General features: G+C 40.1%; 1 protein-coding gene across 4 annotated transcripts in view; it reads right to left on the reverse strand.

Annotated features, from left to right (window-relative positions):
- Window positions 1–242: 242 nt before the first annotated feature.
- adgrg2a (adhesion G protein-coupled receptor G2a) overlaps window positions 243–19,726 on the reverse strand; it is a 28,651-nt gene continuing 9,167 nt past the window's right edge. Inside the window, exons 8-36 of one of the 4 annotated variants that reach the window (XM_083935811.1) lie at window positions 19,473–19,520; window positions 19,316–19,389; window positions 18,705–18,800; window positions 18,564–18,601; window positions 18,337–18,473; window positions 17,105–17,216; window positions 16,965–17,023; window positions 16,829–16,876; window positions 16,200–16,267; window positions 16,076–16,119; window positions 15,903–15,936; window positions 15,749–15,783; window positions 15,114–15,241; window positions 14,907–15,024; window positions 11,631–14,134; window positions 11,154–11,272; window positions 10,689–10,825; window positions 10,441–10,597; window positions 9,708–9,863; window positions 9,465–9,587; window positions 9,213–9,252; window positions 9,024–9,127; window positions 8,660–8,784; window positions 8,290–8,558; window positions 8,112–8,211; window positions 3,358–3,644; window positions 3,138–3,239; window positions 2,133–2,264; window positions 243–2,036 (exon numbers count right to left, since the gene is read on the reverse strand). In XM_083935811.1, the coding sequence (XP_083791937.1) occupies window positions 1,948–2,036; window positions 2,133–2,264; window positions 3,138–3,239; window positions 3,358–3,644; window positions 8,112–8,211; window positions 8,290–8,558; window positions 8,660–8,784; window positions 9,024–9,127; window positions 9,213–9,252; window positions 9,465–9,587; window positions 9,708–9,863; window positions 10,441–10,597; window positions 10,689–10,825; window positions 11,154–11,272; window positions 11,631–14,134; window positions 14,907–15,024; window positions 15,114–15,241; window positions 15,749–15,783; window positions 15,903–15,936; window positions 16,076–16,119; window positions 16,200–16,267; window positions 16,829–16,876; window positions 16,965–17,023; window positions 17,105–17,216; window positions 18,337–18,473; window positions 18,564–18,601; window positions 18,705–18,800; window positions 19,316–19,389; window positions 19,473–19,520 (5,483 nt within the window). In that variant the 3' untranslated portion in view covers window positions 243–1,947. Of the gene's footprint in view, window positions 2,037–2,132; window positions 2,265–3,137; window positions 3,240–3,357; window positions 3,645–8,111; window positions 8,212–8,289; window positions 8,559–8,659; window positions 8,785–9,023; window positions 9,128–9,212; window positions 9,253–9,464; window positions 9,588–9,707; window positions 9,864–10,440; window positions 10,598–10,688; window positions 10,826–11,153; window positions 11,273–11,630; window positions 14,135–14,906; window positions 15,025–15,113; window positions 15,242–15,748; window positions 15,784–15,902; window positions 15,937–16,075; window positions 16,120–16,199; window positions 16,268–16,828; window positions 16,877–16,964; window positions 17,024–17,104; window positions 17,217–18,336; window positions 18,474–18,563; window positions 18,602–18,704; window positions 18,801–19,315; window positions 19,390–19,472; window positions 19,521–19,726 lie in introns of those variants that run through there. The other 3 variants (XM_083935814.1, XM_083935812.1, XM_083935813.1) reach the window with 3 other exon arrangements.

Here is a 19,726-nt window from a genome sequence, read left to right on the forward strand (position 1 = left end):
CTCTGCCTCTCATTATTCACACAGCATGCTCTTTTATTTGGTTCACACAAGAGGTCACGCTGCTCCGAGATTTCAACTCGTGTAAAACTTTTAATAGCTAACTGCTGCCAGCCTCCAGGGCCGGCCTTCACAGACTCTGATTGATCCGGCGCTGGGTGGGCGGGTGTGAGACACTCTGCTGAAGGTTACACAATGTGGTGATGAGAGGGGAGTCTGCTGGGATCATAATTGGTAGGTTTTTTTTTTGTTGAATAGGTTTGATTAAAGATGTAGAGATGTCATGTTGATGTGAAACTCTCTGAACTAAAAAAGACAAACTGGACATCTAACGAGTAGAAGTTTTATTATCTCCTCCTTTCATGGCATGCACATGTTCATGTTCTTGCACAAGGACATTTATCAGCCCTCCACTCTTAATCATGCTCAGGTACACTGCATGAGCACACGTCATATATTTTACAGGTAATAAAATAATCTCTATTGATAAATGAGAACTTTGAGCTAACATCAACACTGTGCTGAAGCAAATAAAGCGATATCTCACATTAAACGAGGAATGTACCCTCAAATACTCTCATAAAAGTATCTATGATCCACTTGTCATAAGTTGACTCAATTATTTTGTATTAAGAGAGCAGTTGAGTTTTGGCATGTGCACTTCTTTCTTTTTATCCACCTTCTCTCTCAATTAAAAGCACAGAATCCTTTTCCCAGAGTGCTTTGGGAATTGGACTCTATTGAAAAAATAGAGGCAACAGTCAGTGTTGAGCATTGCAAAGACACTGGGAATCTTTGTTTTGAATGTTTGTGTAAAACAGATATACATCATAAGACAATGGATGGGGGCTTTGTCAGTTAGTTATCCCTACCATTGATATAAAGCGGTATGGCTCTACACTACCTTCTAGTTGGCTCAGTAGGCCGTAATCATCTATTCTATTGGTAAGCTGCATGTAGACACAGCAGTTGTGTCTACATGATGACCCAAGATACATGGTTACGGTTAGGCATTGACCTCGAATGGTTCTGGTTAGCTCGTTGAAAAGCAAGTCTTGCAAGAGTTTTCTCAAATCAAGGGTTACCATCTAGACAAGAACCTGACAAACAGCTCGACCGCTGCGCAGGAGCAGGGAGTAGTACTGAAAGACCGAAACTCCATGTTAGGAGGAAGGTTTGGGCGGTGGATGGATCAAACAAACACAGGACTTTCACCGAAGAGAATGGTGAAAGAAAACCAAAAATCAACATTGTTCTACAAGGATGTTGCAAGATACTTTTCATTGTGTTAAAATAGTTAAGCAGTTGTAGTAGTAGACCATGGGGATAGATAATAATGGGCTTCTGAACCTACTGGTAGGCTTAGCAGACTCCTTTAAACCCATATCTATAAGGGTGATAACAGCCATTTATTGGAGTGATATCATTCAATAATTGATACAATATTGACAGTGTTTGTAATAGAATCCAGGCTACTAAATAAATGCATTTTTGTGTCGCTCAAAAACTTCAAAAATAGTGTTATCATGTTTGATGTTTATCGTTAATAACTAAGAGCTTTAAAACAAGCAGTCTGCACAAACACTAATTCACAGCTCTAACAGTTAATGAAAAATAATTACAATATTCAGTCAGAATCACACCTACTGTACACTTCCACCTGCAAATCTCTTACATTTTTTCTGTTCATATACCGTTCATGTAGAAAAGACGTTAGGTCACACGTGTTGCATTCAAGCAAGTAAGTACTTCAGTCTCACTGCTTCTGTCCTTCATTACACCTGGTAAACCTTCATCTTGTGTAACACTGAAGTTTTTTGTGCGTATCGACTCCCGTGATGAGTTTGTTTTCTTTCTTTGAGCTGCAGGAGATCTCACTCATCTCCCTCTCAGAGTAGATAATTACTGTAATCACAGCTGGATGCTTGACCCAGTTGTCTGACATCGCCTTTACAGTGACAGATTTCGTCTGTGAATATCGTTGAGGACAGTGTCGCTGTTGGTGCCGTCAGATATTCCGCTGTCCATAAACACAGAGCCTGTGGGGGACCAACACATAATGTGATTATTATTATAATGTTATATTATTATATAAAATGCAGGTAACATTGCAAAATTGCAACTTGTGAACATACCACTGCTATTGGTTGCATCACTGATGACCGAGGAGCTTCGGGAGGTGAAGTGGGGAGCCGAGGCGGTTGCCGAGGTGGTTGCTGTCGCAACCGACATATTCCTGTTGTTCTGGGTAGCCGTCCGACTCCATTCTACAAAAGTGTATACGACCAAGCTAATGTCAGTTTCTAGAATTCTAAATAGGTTTTTGTAATTTTGATGCATTAATCATGTTTTCATATTAATATTTAGACATGCAAGTGTTAGGTTAATTGATGACTAAAAAATTGCCCGTAGGTGTGAATGGTTGTCTGTCTCTGTTCGTCTCTATGTGCCCTGTGATAGACTGGCATCCTGTCCAGGGTGTACCCCGCCTCACGCCCGATGTCAGCTGGGATAGGCTCCAGCCCCTCCGCGACCCCGACCCCGGGATAAGCGGTTGAAGATGAATGAATGAATGAATGAACATTCACATGAAAACAAATGGATTTTCACTCGTATTATTTTCTGTTTCTTACTTGTATTTGGTAGATAATCATGCTCTAAGACCTGGAACAATGTTTCCCATAATGGGGATGTTGCTATGGATTTAGTGAGTTAAGCTTTTTATTAGTTTATTAGCACACATTTTGGTAAATTGGGACCATTAAAAGTGATGCTGAATTAGTTTTATCCGTTCTTGTTTGCAGGGTACCCATGGATGTGCAGATAACACATCTTTAATTACTTAGATACTGAATAAAAACTAAAAACGTCACAATTCTCAGGCAAATTCTGGATGTAAAAGGAGTGTCCTTTTTCTAATGTCTAATTATTATTCATGCATCTTCATTCACAATGGACATATGAGATAACAACATCCCCAGAAAGTCACACTGAACCTGTATCATGTCTGTGTGTGTTATGTCTCTGAGAAGGAGCATGCGGTATCTTGTGTAATGTCCCTTCCTCCTCACAGTTTAAAAAACCTGCCTTCATCCATCTAATGAAAGGATCAGAGGTATAAAACCCAGTGAGGTGCCAACCTGAGTTTTCAGCCAATCGCAGTTTCCCGCAGCAGAGATAAGTTCTCCACTGCCTGCGGACATTTTCCTTCACAGCACAGTGGAAAACAAAGACAAAGAATCCTATACAGGACAAATGAAATGAGAGTTATGGCTTGGCTAATATATCAGTTTTTATCAGAAAAAGAGTTGTGCTTTCTACAATGTGGAGCAGAACCCAGTATGTTCAGACCAGTCTCACCTTGCAGGGAGTTGAATATGGAGAAAAGGTAAACAAAGGGTAAGTAAAGGGGTCCCCAAGCAAACAGGGCGAACCCCCAGGTGAGGCCGAGCAGGATGACTAGGCCAGCGATGCTGCGCAGATCTGTAATCACTCCCCTGTTGGGAGGCTGGTTTTGGGGATTCTGCTTCTTGATCCGGGACAGCTGGACCATAACAACGATGAAGACCAGCAGGCACAGAGAAAAGATCAGGAGGAAGTACGCCACCACACCAACATAGAAGGCGATGTCATTACGCAGCCAACAGCTACAGGGTAGAGACAAAAAAGTTTAGACTATAGTTTACAACTAAAGATAATGCATTATCGCTGTTCTAGATGGTCATTATGTTTCTACTAGGGTGTTACAACATACTCAAGTAGTTAAGCAGCAGTAGTAGTTGTTTTAATACTAATTGGTACTATGGTGTTTTGTGGGGTTCTGTGGCAGTCCCAGGTGGTTGCTAGGGTGGTTATAGCATCTGATATTAGTTTACTTTAATATGTGTGTCTCTGTGTGCTTTCAGATGAGTAGAGCTTTTTCACAGTGGATATTTTAACCTAAAAGTTTCAAAAGACTTGCATGTTTCCACATGGACAGAGCCCGGTAAACAGATTGTCTGTCTGACCCTCCAGTTGCCAAATTTGTCAATGACAGGAATAATGAGAGGAGAAAAGGTTGGGATTTATAAAACTGCAAATAACACTTATTGCCGCCAAAGACAACGAAATGGACATCTCTGAGATTGTGACCAAAAGTAATAATCTGAAATTCATGTTTTTTTTTTTTTTTTTCCTTAAAGAAAGGGATTCTGAATATATATATATATATATATATATATATATATATATATATATATATATATATATATATATATATATATATATATATATATATATATATATATCAGTGGGTAACCTTCAGGGCCTTCTACGCCTACAGAGAAGGCCTAAATAAATAAGAAATAATAATAAATTCAATAATAATAATAATGAAGTATTCAATAAAAAAAAAAATATATATATATTTTTATTTCTATCGCATTTAATTTAATACAATATATTAATACATTTTCTCTCATCTTTGTTCTAAAATTAAGCTTTCTGTCAAGTTCATGTCCTAAAAACCTGTTATCCAATCATAATCGTCTGTCTCTATTAAGGCCAGGTTAGCTGGCTCATTCATTGGTTAGGACTTCACGAATCCCGGGGAAGGCCAAGCTATATGTTTTGGTGTGGTGAGTGACGGGCAAATCGACCAATCACAGTTTGATTTCAAGAGGGCGGGAATTAAACGAAAGATCGAAGGCCTTCATGAAGTCCAAGCAGCGAATCTATGCAGAGTGGTGAGAGCGGTTGATTTAAATGGCGGAAGACGAGAGTGACGTTGTGGCTAGCTTGATAGCATCGCCTTTTTCAAGGCGGGCCTTCACAGAAAAACTTGAAATAATAAAAAACGGAAGACCAACTCGAGAGCTGGAATTAAAAGAAAAGGTTAAGAAAGTGGAAAGGCATTTCAAGACCGAAAATTATCAGCGGTATCCATGGATGACTGGCTGTAAGGAAACAAACAGGCTGTACTGCTGGAGTTGTTTACTTTTTACAACTGACAAGTCATCCACCTGGGTCAGCGGCGGATTTGTCAGCCTTACAAATCTGACAAAGTCAGCCCATCGACATCAAGATTCTGCGGCACACCTGCAAGCGATGGTCAATTTGAAAACTTTTGGGGACACAAGAATTGATCTTCAGCTAGATGAGCAGCGCCGGAATCATACAACGGCCCACAACAACAAGGTCAGGCAGAACAGAGAAATCCTGAAACGTCTCATCAATGTCGTCACATTTCTTGGAAAGCAAGAGCTGGCATTTCGAGGACATGATGAGAGTAAAGATTCTGAAAACAAGGGGAACTACTTGGAGCTTCTGGAGTTTTTGGCGGGGTATGACAGCCCTCTGCGCTGTCATCTGGATTCGGCCACTGTTTTCATCGGCACCTCCAGCAAAATTCAGAATGACCTGATTCAATCGGTGGCAGATGTAATGACCGAAGCAATGAGGGAGGAGGTGAGGACGACGCCTTTTGTCTCCGTTATGGTAGACGAGACAACTGACGTAAGTAACTCTGCTCAGATGTCATATGTCTTGCGTTACACCACTGACGGTGGTGTCAAGGAGCGCTTTTTCCAGTTTGGTGATGTCAGTGGTGATAAGCGCGCAGAGGCCATAGCTCGTCAAGTTTTGGAGTTTCTGGAGGACTGTGCCTGCACCAATAAAGTTATTGCCCAGTGTTACGATGGAGCTGCAGTCATGGCCTCTGGACTGAATGGGGTGAAAGCTAAAATAAAGGAAAAAATTCCACAAGCTCTCTTTGTTAACTGTTATGCGCACTCTCTGAACCTCGTCATGTCTCAAAGTGCTGCCAAAATCAAAGAGTGCAAAAAAATTTTCTCCCACCTAAGTGGCCTCGCAGCCTTCTTTGCAAGGTCAGCCAAACGCACGAAACTCCTGGATGAAATATGCCAGCGAAGACTGCCCAGAGTGACTCCAACACAGTGGAACTTCTCATCACGTTTGGTTTGCCCTGTGTATGAGTGGAGAGAAGAACTCTTGGAGCTCTTTGAATTCATTGTTGACAACCACAATGATTTTGATGCTGATGCTGTACACAGCGCTGATGGATACACTGCACTGCTGACGGACTTCGAGTTCTGCTTTCTCCTCGCCACATTAAACTCCGTGTTTGCCTACTCCGACGTGCTCTTTGGGATCTTGCAGAATAAGGAGTGTGACATGCAGTTCTGTTTGTCCAGCATCGAGGACTTTTGCAGCACCACAGAGAGAGAAAAGGCAAAATTTGACTCCATCTATGAGGACACTGTGCGCGAAGTCGGGGTTCCCAGCGGGCGCAGGGCACGGAGAGTCGGAGATGTGCGCGCAGCGTACCAGCGGCTGCACAGTGAAATCCTGGACAACATCCTCACTCAGCTGAGGAACAGGTTCAAGGATCATGAAAAACTCATGTTCCTTGCCCTTCTGGACCCCAAGAAGTTTACCTCACACAGAGAAAACTTCCCCAGCTCTGAGTTCCAGAGCCTCAAGGGAAGCTACGGGCTGCATTTTGACCTACCCAGGCTCAAGACTTGAGGCAAGGAGCCCAGCAGACCTGCTGCACTTTCTGACTCTTAAAGAGCTGACTGAGAGCATGCCGCAGCTGTATCACCTCACTTGCCTGGTGCTGACCATCCCCGTGTCCACCTCCTCCGTGGAGCGGTCTTTCTCGGCTCTGAAGCGCATCAAGACGCACGCTAGGAACAGTACTGGACAGGACCGCCTGGGAGCTTTGGCACTGATGTCCATAGAGAAAGGACTTCTTTTGGAGCTCAAATCAAAGGACAAACTTTATGACGCCGCCATCGCCCACTTCACAAAGAGAGACCGACGAATGGACTTTGTGTTTGTTTAAGGTAGGCCTCTGTTATAATACACCTTGATTATTATTTCAAGGGATTAAGATTACTGGCCAAGTGGACATTTGGGAATTTGTATTTATTGCGGAGGTTGTCCCAGCGCAAATTGCCTTGAATTCAGTATGTGATCAATCAATCAATCAATCAATCAATGTATCAAACGTATCATAAGTGTGTGGTTGGATTTTTCAGAGGGTTTTTATTCTCTTCATGTTCACTTGTCTGTCCCTTTCCCTGTGGAGAATTAAGGAGTTATAGTAGTAAAAATTGTGACTTCAATTTATTTGACATCGGTATTCATTGCGCTATGCGTAATTGCGCATGGAGAGGCATTTCCACTTCATTGCAACTTTAAAAAATAGTCTTTGTATTACAAGCTTTGTGTAACTTTTGAAATTGTATTGTAGATTGATAATGCTAATGAATTTATGTGTGAATGATTTGTCATGCGCCGTGATTTCATAGCGCTGTCCAAGGTGATGAAATGAGCCTCTGTGTCCGCAGCGTCACGGGGTGACATTCTGGGTGACCTTTTATATTTCCAGATTTTCCGAAGTTAATGTTGAGAATGTTTCTTGTTGCGGAGAATGTTATTGACGTTATGGTCTATTTGTTTACATCCTTGTCATCGTTAATTAAATTTGCACTTGTTAAACCCTTTTAATTCGTTTTACTGTTGCTTTTTTCCGCGCTGATTTTTTTTCTTCTCGGCGGTGAGGTGAAGGCCCAGCTGTAGTGCTCACGGTTCGCCACTGATATATATATATATATATATATATATATATATATATATATATATATATATATATATATATATATATAATTCATACTGCATACATTTATAAGATATCTGGCCTCTGGCAAACCACAGCTTTGTAGATATAGTCAAAACTAAGACACACTCAGTAGGTTACAGAAATAGTCTTGCTCTATACAGTGCTGATGAATCCTTCAAACTTTTTGCACCTTTTTTGTTCCCTCGTCTCAAAGTCAATGGGTTGGTTTGAATGGGTTTTTGGCTAGATGCTTGAAATTAAGGTTAGCACAGCCTGAAGAGATTTTAACGTTTCGCTCCACAACATAAAATGAATCAGTCAATACCCCATTTGTCTTAAAAAACGCAGTTGCTAACAAGTGGCTAACTGAAACTACAAACATACGAAAATCATAAAAGTGGTGTTCATTTTTGTTAATTATCTTCACAACAAACAACAGAAAAATGAATGTGTATAAAAAATGTTTTAAAAAGATTAAGGTGTTACTTACAAGTCATCTGAAGTACCATCTGTGTTTCTTCCATATGTGACCAGACCATAGTTGTCTTTGTCCACTGATATTACAATGATCACCACGAGAAGAGGAACGCCTGCAAAGACCAGGATGTCATCAGCAGAACAATCTCAGTATATTCAATAAAAACATGTAGGAGCTGCATGTTACCCACCCCAGCCTATTAGTGAGAACTTGAGCATGTATCTGCTGAGGTAGGGAGTGAACACCCGGACGATGCTCAGGTACATGTGCAGGGCCTCAAGCCCCGCCCAGGTGAATGATGTCAGCATGAAGTAGTGCAGGAAGAAGGCGGTGCTAATGCACAGCCCAACAGCTGGGTAGAGCGCCAGCCAGCCGTCCACCAAGAAGACCAGGTTGAGGAGAAGGAGGGACAGGCAGAGTTGAACCAGGATCTTGGCAGGAATATCCCGCAGCAGTTTTCTGCAGAGAAAGAGTTTGTTAGGATACTTGTTTAATTGTTTCATTTATCTACAACATAAAGCAAAGATTTAAGTAGTCTTGGTAAAGACATAGGTTCTTACTCAAATGAAAGATATGTCAGTAAGGTGACAGCGAGGAAAATGGCAGAAATTCCACAGCCGATGTAGGTGATGAAAGTAAGAATTTGTGCATGCCGAGGGTCAATATTTTCCTCTCTGGACAAATCCTGTATTCAAAAAAGTGTGCACACACAAATACAGATTATATAAAAACATATAATTATATTATTGTATTATCTCACATTAACCATGTAGAAAAAGTTCATTTCTGTTGCCTCTTTAAAAGGTAATCTGGGTTGATCATTTAATGTTATAATTGTGATTTGAAACACTCTATTAGTAATGGTATTGTCAGTATGTATCCCACACATGAAAAACAAACAAACGAACAAATATGCACACACACCAGCAGAATTGCAAAGGATGTGAGATGGTTGCAGCTGCAGATTGTTTCTTCCGCTGTGGCATTGACAACAAAGCAGCCAGCAGAGCTCCAGCCTCCCCTACCACCTGAACAGGAGGAACACAATGAACAGGGACGTTAATAGCCGTGGCAATTTAACCAACTTAAGCAACAAATTTGGCGTGAACTCACCATTCTGAGTGAAATCCCAAAAAGCACAGGATGCATTTGCCTGCAAACATCAAAGAGGAAGTTTGAGTGATCTTTCAACGGAGATATTTATTAATTTGTTTGAGTTCATGAAGGTTATTCACAAGAAACCTTGTATTTCATTCATTCATCAAAATACAAATACTTGTGGGCTATTTTAGTTATGTGTGATTCTGTTATAAATGGAAGGGATCATGAAAAGAATTCTGTCGTTTTACGTGCATGCACACTCACATGTTTGGGCTTGATGTTTCGGATGGTAAAATGAATGTTCTCACTCAGGTTGCTTATTGACAGATTGGCCACACTGGCGGCCAGGACTGGACCGACACGGGTTTCATTATCTAATGCTATATCCTGTAAAAAAAAAATGCATATATATCACAGCTTTGAGGACATCCTGCTTTAAATTACTAAATGCAACAATAAATACTTCCATATTCTGTGAAATGAGACAATGAGATGATGCGAAAGTACCTGGAAGAAGACCGATTTGGTGTAGAAGGTGAACTGGACCCTGCTGGCCTGCTTCTGTTGCTCAGGACTGAGCCCTGTGGTGAGGGATGAGGGCAAGAATACAGACCCAAGAGGAGAGCCTGACCTCTTAAACCTGGATCTACGGAGGGCACGGAGCTGGACACAGAAAAAGTTGACAAATGTTTAATGGATAAGTTTGGCACTTCCTGTTTTTTCCTCACCTGTTTAAGATCACTTTATGTCACAGTATTTGCATTTGACAACACTGGAGCTAATGCAAGAACCTCTTCATTTTTCCAGTGAGGTTTGCTCATGCAAGAGTTCCAAGTTGGATTTACCAAACTTTAATGAATTCCAACTGTTCATGAACGGGTACAAGTTTATGAGAGCTGATCATTAGCATAATCTAAGCCCCTTAAGAATTTCACATCAAGGGGCTTCAAGTCTAGAAATATGCCAATAAAATCTAAAAACAAACAGCCATGATGAGGCATCATTATTAAGTAAAACAAGTTTTTTTCTGCCCTGTGGAGAAGCTTGTCTGTCAGACATGCCCACACCACTCATTAAATGTGTTAGTTCCAAGTATGAGAAACTTGGTGAATGACACAAAGTCTCTTAAATCACTTGCACATGAGGACTGATATGTTTTGTACGAAAGTTTATTGCATTAGGCCCACTGTGTCCTGTGAAATGCATTGAGACTAGATGGCTATAATAAAATCTGGGCTACCTGGACGTTATCAGTGTTCAAAATGTCAACAGATGTTGTTGGAAAGTTGGTCCCATCGACATTCCTCACTGCCAGAACCAGTGAACCTGAAGAGAGGATCTCCCTGTCACCAGTGACAACCAGCTTAAGGCCAAGATCATCTACCAGTTGAACCAGCCTGAAAAGGAGACAGACGACAAAATTCTTTCAAAAACACTACTGAATGGACATAGGTTTGTGTATATGGGTTAGGGCTGTATGTGTTTTACCTGTTAGCAGACGCAGAGAGGATCTGTGAGTCACCCTCCATCAGGTTGCTGATTACGTTGAAAAGCTTTTTCCCCAGTGCCTGAGAGACAGAGGGGCCATCCAGAAGCTTCTCCAACTCCCCCACCAACTCTGCAACCTACATCCATCAAATTATATTATTACCAATGGATCTGTCAGTCAACCGTGAACTGTGTGAAGTTATTTGATTTCGTCATGTATTTTTTAGAGCAAAAGAGTCTCAAAGGTCGCTTATGCTCATACTTGTATTTTGGGTTTCTACTAGAATATAATTACATATTTAAATGTTCAAAGAACACACTTTTTTTCTCATACTGTCTGTTAACTTTATTTATACAACACCTTTAAAAAATAATTCACACAAAGATACACAAAGCAAAGAAAAAGCAGGGTACCCAGAGGTTGATTTAACAAAGAGTTTTACAGTAGGCCAATAGTAGCTTCACCTGAGAGGAGTTCAGCTGAGACATATCCTGTGTTTGATTCAGTAGCTCGTTTGCTTGCTCCTCCAGGGCCTCTTGGCTTGTAGTTGTCTCTGTAAATGTTGTTGAGGGAGTTGCTGAATCTTGGAAAAGAGTACAGCAAGATGTCAAGTCATATGATTCAATAATTCATTTATGGAGGTCATTATATCTCGATCGAAATGAAAACAGCAAAGGATAGAGTTTACTAGATGAGACTCTGATCCAAAAGACTTCTATTCTGCTACAAAAAAAATGTTGTTTTTTTTACCCATGAGGATTATGGGAATAATCTTGATGCCTTAATTACTGGATGGAGGATTAAGGAAATAATCTTGATGCCTTAATTACTGGATGAAGTCATTTCAACTTCAAAAGCAAGCTTTGCCAGCTAACTTCCCATCCTAAATCTTTATTTGCAGCTTCAACCAAACTGTAAATGTTTAATCCTCAACTACATACCCGGTTTTGTTGTGGTCGTGAGCGTGGTGGTTGTTGTTGAAGAAGTCAAGGAAACCTTTGTGAAAGTGGTTGCCGGAAGACTACCATGAATTGTTGTAGTAGCTGTCGTTGAGGTTGTACCTTCAATGGAAGCTGCTGGAGTTGTCAAATTGTTTGGTCGTTTGGTTGTCAGGTTAAAGTCAGTGGTTAAGCTTCTTGCAGTTGAGCTTAAGTTGGAGGTGAGTCCTGCAGTTTGAGTGTGATCGATGGTGGTACTGACAACAGTGGCAGCTTTGGTGATGTTGTTATTTTTGGTTGTTGATATGTTGTGTGTCAGTCTCGCTGTGGTGGGATTTCCAGTGTGGTTTTTCAGTGGAGCCATTGTGTGTTTGGTGGTGTTCTCAACAACAAACGTCACATTTACCACAGTTGAGTTTCTTGTGGATGTGGTTGTATTGTTAGGAGTTACTTGTATAACAGTAGTAGATGCCGTCATGTTTTTAGAAGGCGCAGTTGTGTTCTGTTGTGATTCCTTGATGGGTGCAGTCGTTACATTGTCTGTGGCTGTTTCGTTTTGAGATTCAGTAGGAGTGGTTATATTCTCGACTGTTTTGTTATTGTTAGAGACTGTAGTTACCTTGTTCACCGTTGTGTAATTGTTGGGGACTGTACTGACATTGTTCACTGTTGTGTAATTGTTAGAGACTGTAGTGTTCACTGTTGTGTGATTGTTAGGGACTGTAGTGTTCACTGTTGTGCGATTGTTAGCAACTGTAGTGTTCACTGTTGTGTAATTGTTAGGGACTGTAGTGTTCACTGTTGTGTAATTGTTAGGGACTGTATTGTTCACTGTTGTGTGATTGGTAGCGACTGTGGTGTTCACTGTAGTGTAATTGTTACGGACTGTAGTGTCCACTGTTCTGTAATTGTTAGGGACTGTAGAGTTCCCTGTTGTGTAATTGTTAGGGACTGTAGTGTTCACTGTTGTGTAATTGTAAGGGCCTATAGTGTTCACTGTAGTGTAATTGTTAGGGACTGTAGTGTCCGCTGTTCTGTAATTGTTAGGGACTGTAGAGTTCCCTGTTGTGTGATTGTTGGTGGCTGTAGTTACATTATTCACCTTTGTGTGATTGGGAGAAGTGGTAATTGTGCTAACTGTTGTGTTGGTTGTTGTAAATGTACTGTTGTCATTTTTTCTGTCGCTGCCAGCTTTAGTTACATTGTACACTGTTGTGTGATTGTTAGAAGGTGTTACTGACGTTTCATTGTAGGCTGTTGTGTGATTGGTAGAAGGAGTGACTGTGTCGGCTGTAGTTATGTTATATGCTGATGTGAGATTGGCAGAAGGAGTGACTGCTTCAACTGTTACATTGTACTCTACTGTGTGGTTGGTAGAAGGAGTGACTGTGTCCACTGTTGTTACGTTGTACTCTATTGTGTGGTTGGCTGAATGAGTAACAGTATCGACTGTTACATTGTACTCTGTTATTTGATTGGTAGAAGGTGTGACTGTGCTGATTGAAATTGTGTTAAAATCTGTTGCGTGATTGTAAGAAGGTGTTCCTGAAGTTACATTGTAGGCTTTTGTGAGATTATCGGAAGGAGTGACTGTTTCAAGTTTTGTTATGTTGTACCCTACTGTGTGAGTGGTAGAAGGCGTGACTGTGTCCACTGCAGTTATGTTGTACTCTGTTGTGAGATTGGCAGAAAGAGTGACTGTTTCAACTGTTGTTGTGTTGTACTCTGTTGTGTGAGTGGTAGAAGGAGTAACTGTATTGACTGTGACATTGTACTCTGTTGTCTGATTGTAAGAAGGTGTTCCTGTAGTTACATTGTAGGCTGTTGTGAGATTGACAGAAGGTGTGAGTGTATCAACTGTTACGTTGTACTCTGTTATGTGGTTGGCAGAGGGTGTGACTCTGTGGACTGTTGTTAGGTTGTACTCTGTTGTATGATTGGCAGAAGGTTTGACAGTGTCAACTGTTGTTACATTGTACACTGTTGTGTGAGGTCGAGACAATGTAGTTTTGTTAAGTGTTGAATCAGTGGGAGCAGTTGTAGTTATTTGTAATGTTGAGTTGACAGAGTATGATCTTGTGAATACTGTAGTCTTTTGGTGTGCTGTGGTTTTGTTTTGCACTTTTGTATTTTCAGTGTGTCTCAACAATGTTGTGTTATTGGATAATGTTGTGTTTTGTACTGGTGCACTGTCAGAGACAGTCACAGTTATGTTTTGTGAACTAGTATGGAGGACAGGTGTTGAGGACTGTGTACTGTTAATGGTTGTGAGTGGAGTAGTCGTGATAAGTTGAGCTGTTTCTTGTGATGCGTTTCTCTGTTCAACTGTTGCAGTTATTTCAGCTGTAGTGTTAGTTTGTAAAGTAGCGTTGGCCACAGATCGAGTTAAAGCTTCGGTAGTTGTGGTTTTGGTCAGACTGGAAGGCTGTGCTGTGCTTTGCCCGGTTGTGGACGGCTCTGGAGGGCAGCTGTCAGTCAGAAGTACAGCAAGGCGCTCATTTGCTTCACTAAAAAATAACACAGGGAAATATTATAATAAAATACAATATACTTCTTGCAAGTGTTTAGTTTAAGGGCAATGATAAGAGTAGTAGTTTGATATATAATAGTCTTCCTTCAATTGCCTTCCAACAGTTTTACCTGATAAATAAATAGTAATATAATAACAGATTGGGGGGAAATGCCTTCACATATAAAACAACTGACTGCAAAACAGCTGATATGAATTATTTAGACATTTTCAGAAATATGGTTTCTTGGCAAGAGTTAGATGAGTAGATCGATAACACTCTTTGGCATCAATCTTCTCATCCAACAGCAAAAAACATGTGGTGTGGATGTGGCCCTACATGGCTGCGACATGTCTACAGCAGAGCGTCTCCATTACATCCAATTGAAGCTGCTACACGTACCACATGGCTTGTCTATTTTTAGGCAGGCATGCAACAGGTAAAATCTACATAGAACTGTTTAAAAAAATAAGCATGATCTGTTCAAAATGATTAAGATAAATACCTCATTGCACCAGAAGAGAAACACTGCTTACAGTACATTCATCTATTGTTGCATGCATTCTAGCAGCTGCTTTGTTTTGGAATTTGCATTTCCCCTCAGCCGGATTCATCTATAAACAGTTCCGTATGTGAGTTCCTGAATTTCCCGGAATGACTAATGACTACTATGAATATTACCGGAGATGTCCTTTGTTTCTCTTGTGCCCACAATGCACGACTGTTAACCAAAAATGGCAGACACCACAAGAATGTTTTATAAATTTACCATTTAAGCAGAGTAGGGTCAGGCTGACAGACATCTGATATCAGCAGGTCACTTGCAACCCAGGTCAGGTTGGATGCCAACAGAGTACGGACAGTTAAACCAGGAGGACCACACACCACTGAGGACACACAGAACCCCGTCAATAATACATGGACATAATAGATATTTATATCAAAATGTAAAAAAAACATTAACCTGCAGACTAACCCATGCGTGTAAGTGGCCTTTCATTTGTTATGCCACTGTTACTGTCAATAACTTTTTGCAGAAGTTTATTCAGGAAGCAAGCATTGACAGGTCCAGACATCTCCAGTATCACCATGCAGCTGTACAACCTAGGGAGCAGCAGAGTTAAAACAATCCATGTTCAGATATTGGTATTCATCATCAAATACATTGTAAAACAGTACAAACACACTTTTAGTTATCATTCTTAATGGGCAAAGCAATTCTTAAGAAAGGTTGATAATTTGTAATAGAACATGTTTTAACATTCCAAAAACACTTCAGTACACGTCAGATTTTCCGGGAATTCAGCATCTATGCTCTCTGCGTCTCTGCACCATCATTGCATAAATTACTGTAAATGACTGTATCTGCACTGTAGCGGCACTTTCAACGTAAATATAAGATTGTTGTGACATCACAACCTACAGAGGCCCTGACGGTTTGTTTAAAGGCATAGTTTCTGAATACGGGCTGTGTGCATTTCTGAGTTTTGAGCTTTTTGATACTTCCACAGTATTTATATAGCACCTCAACATGCTTTTTAATCAAAAAGAAACGTTTAACAATATGGGACCTTTAATGTCAAAATAGACAACAGGAAGAATCTTATCTACCTCTGTTTTGTCCCATGGCATTCCAGATGAACAAGCTGGATAAAGAAGATAATTTATGAAGCATGATTAACAGCTGTAGATCAATGCAAGATGATCAATGTGATTTTATAATGTTTTGGGTTAGTTCCAAACTGTTATCTGCAGTAAGATTTACCTGGTAACGCCTTAAAATGTCCTGGCATGCTGACCTGGAAACAAAGAATTTCCCTCGTGTAAATTTTCACCACTAAAACCCTTTCATATTCAGTATTTAGGTAACTGTTAAATATTGTCCCCCATTGTCTATATGTATGAACTGTAAGTGAATCAAAGTTGATAGACGCTTACCCTAATATTGTGTCACAGATGTGGGCTGTTCGAAATCCAGACAACTGTCAAATAAGGTTAGAAAGTCAGTACATAGCATATACATTACATGAAGCATAGTTCAGTCGTATGATGCTGTACTTACCAATCCTTTTAGGAAATGAATATTAACAGAGGCACTGTTAATATTGATTCTTAAGGCAAAAAACTGTCCTGAAGAGAAAATACACAAGGAAAAGTTAAAAGTTAAAAGTTGAATTGTAGATTTCAATTAAAAAGGGTAGTTCAATATTTTCAGAAATACACTCATACACTTTCTTGCACAGAGAAGATCGTCACAACTCTGATGTCTGTCAATTGAATATGAAGCTACAGCCAGGAGACGGTTAGCTTAGCTTAGCCAGCACCTCTAAAGCTCACATATTAACTCCTTTTATCATGTTTGTTTATTGAGTACCAAAACTAAACAATTGAGCCAGGCTAGATATATCCCCTCCCTGGTTTCCCGTCTTTGAGCTAGCTTCATATTAAGCATACAAAAATAAGTTTGGTATTAACCTTCCCATCTAACTCTTGGAGACAAAGCCGATATGTGTATTTCACAAAATGTCCTAAAACTATTCCTTTAATGTTTGTGAAACATCCAATACATACACATACATTTAGCTGCTGTGTAAGGAGGGATATGAACATATTTATATACACAAATAATTGACATTGTAGCACAAACATATGGACACTGACAGGAAGACAATATTCTGGCTGTGTTCTTACTTGCAGAATTACAGAAAGCCATGCAGTCACAAAAGCGAGGCGCTTCACCTGAAGCACAGACAAACACAGTTACTGCAGCAGAGGCGTCCGTGAGTTCTCTTTAGGTATAATGGGTGGTTGTGCTTTTGTTACTCACTGCTGCAGGATTCTGTCATTGGTTGAGGAGCTGGGTCGGAGTTTGGCTCTATGAGAGAGCTAAGTGAATAAACACTGATTAGATTCAAAGCGTGCATGTACAAATTAACGTTCACTCAGGAGACAAAAGGTATTGCTCACCATGTGAACGTGGAGTTATTGTTTGACTGACAGATATCTTCCAGGGAGGATGAGGATGTACACCTCACAAACCGGCCACTGGAGGGCTCCACATCCCTACAAACATCTCGACCTGATGTGGACAAAATCAACATGAGTAAGCTAATTATACTTATTATACTATACTTATTATACTTATATTATACTTATATTATATTATATATATATTATACAACAGTTATTATAGTATATATTTGATATGAACATATAAGTGATGCATTTTATTTATAGAAAATTATATATTTGGATATGTTAAAAAAAGAAATATATACGTATATATACAGTGTACTGTATATAAGTAATAATAAATGAAAATGTTAATAATAATTATTAACCCTAACCCTAACCCTAAGAAGCTTCATTAAAATGAGTGATGGAGAAGGGGTGGGATAAGTGCTAACTTCTTCCCACTACCTTTCGAACATGCTTTTCTTTTTAGCAAACTTTTGTAATTCAGGTATCTAATTATGCTTTTTATTTTGTGAAACATCGTTATTTTCTGTGATAATCTCTGTTTTCCTTTTTCTTTTCTTTGTAGGAAATAAAAAATGTTCAATCAGGACATTTTTAGAAACCGAGCCCAATATTTATATTTAAGGTTGCACACACACACGCACACACACACAAACACACAAACACACAAACACACGTGTACACAATATGTAAGTGTATGTTTTCCTGTTGGTGTTTTGCATGTGTGCACAGGTACATCTATTTATAATAATTTTTGCATATTAGCAAAATAATGCATATACATGTGTGTGTGTGTGTGTGTGTGTCTGTGTGTATGTTGTGTGTGTGTGTGTGTGTGTGTGTGTGTGTGTGTGTGTGTGTGTGTGTGTGTGTGTGTGTGTGTGTGTGTGTGTGTGTGTGTGTGTGTGTGTGTGTGTGTGTGTGTGTTTGTGTGTGCTTAGATTTAAAAACATGAATTTTCTTCATGTCTTCTGATGACCGTTTTTTTTATACATCATTAATCTGTAATTTATAGGCTCAACAAAATGACAAAAACAGGCCTTAAACACTAATAACTAATGTTTGTGTGTGTGTGTGCGTGTGCGTGTGCGTGTGCGTGTGCATGTGTGTGTGTGTGTGTGTTTGTGTGTGTGTGTGTGTGTGTGTGTGTGTGTGTGTGTGTGTGTGTGTGTGTGTATGCGTGTGTGTGTTCTGTGTATGTGCAATTGACTGATGCTCACCGACTCTCTCCACCTCTCCTATGATTGTCGCTTGTATTTGTTCTCCAGCTTGCTGCAGTGCAGAGTCTCCTGTGCGCTGCAGAGCACATGCTGAGACAGCGTGGCTGAGCTGCAACAGCACATCACAGGTTGTTTCGCTGGAAACAGAGTATTCACACCACGGTGAGGAGATGAAATCTGAAGTATAAGTAGGAGTTACCACAGTATTACTACTGGCATGCTGTTACCTTATGTTACTTTTTACTCTGCAGTTCACCTGTACTACCTGTGAAGGGAGAGAGAAAAGGTTGGGGCCATCTGCCTGACTTTTAGGAGAAAATGCATTCTGAAAAGAGAAAGGGTGTTGTCTGTTTCTGAAACAAACTGACCTGAGGTTGTCTGTCACCCTGACAGAAATCTGTAAAGCCTGTTACTCCACGTGTTGCATCACCTCCATCACTGTGGCAACCAAATGCATTTGACACCTGAGTGAAAGATGGAGAGACAGAGGCAGACACATGCTGGTACTGTGTGGATGGTGATGGGAGCGTAGGATTAGGAAATATTTTATTGTGTTTGCATCAGAACACATCTTTGTAGAACGTGGTGCCCTTTGTAACACAGTTACATGACCAGCATGTATTGGACAAATTGAAAAGGACCATGATTCCTGTATCGCTCGTCCAATATAGATCTGAACACCTTCAAACTCCATACATTAAAGGAAAATGCGCTAAAGTGAAAAATACAAATGTATGCGTTCTATGGAAAAAGATACAATGCACAGGCGGACAGACTTAAAAGGACAGTGTGATGACATTGTTGACACTTCCTCCAGGTTCATGCAGCAATGAATGGTTGGCAGTACAAATGGAAATTAATTTCAAGTGCATCAGAGGGTTGGAATGTTCCTCTCCTCCCCTAAACCTGAGCTGGCAAGACCTGTTTTGTTGCAAGACATGACTTTTAAAACAATTAACTGCATAACACGATGACTCACCAAGCTCTTGACATCTCCTTCAGTCTTTGTGCCATCTTTGGCCTCCACACGTATGGGCATCCAAAAGTAAGCATCTGCAGAAAGGAACTGCGTAGTAAGGCCACAAATTTGCCTAAATAAAACACTCTGATTGGACAAAAAGGTGATTGTTTCTTACTCTTGTCGGAACAGAGTTGGCTGATGTCACAATTTACTAATGGAGACCCTAAAATTATAATAGGAGAAACATCAGTGACTAAGTGTTTTACAGCACTGTCTCTAATTAGATAATATACTCACACAAATGCAGCAAACACATTTACAGAAATGATGTATAAAACTACAAAATAGGCCCACATTTTAATTATCCTTACATTGCTGCTACTTTAAAAAAAATGATATACTGAGAATATAATGTTGCCATTTCAAACA

Source organism: Echiichthys vipera (assembly GCF_963691815.1).
Source record: "Echiichthys vipera genome assembly, chromosome: 21".
NCBI lineage: Eukaryota > Metazoa > Chordata > Actinopteri > Perciformes > Trachinidae > Echiichthys > Echiichthys vipera.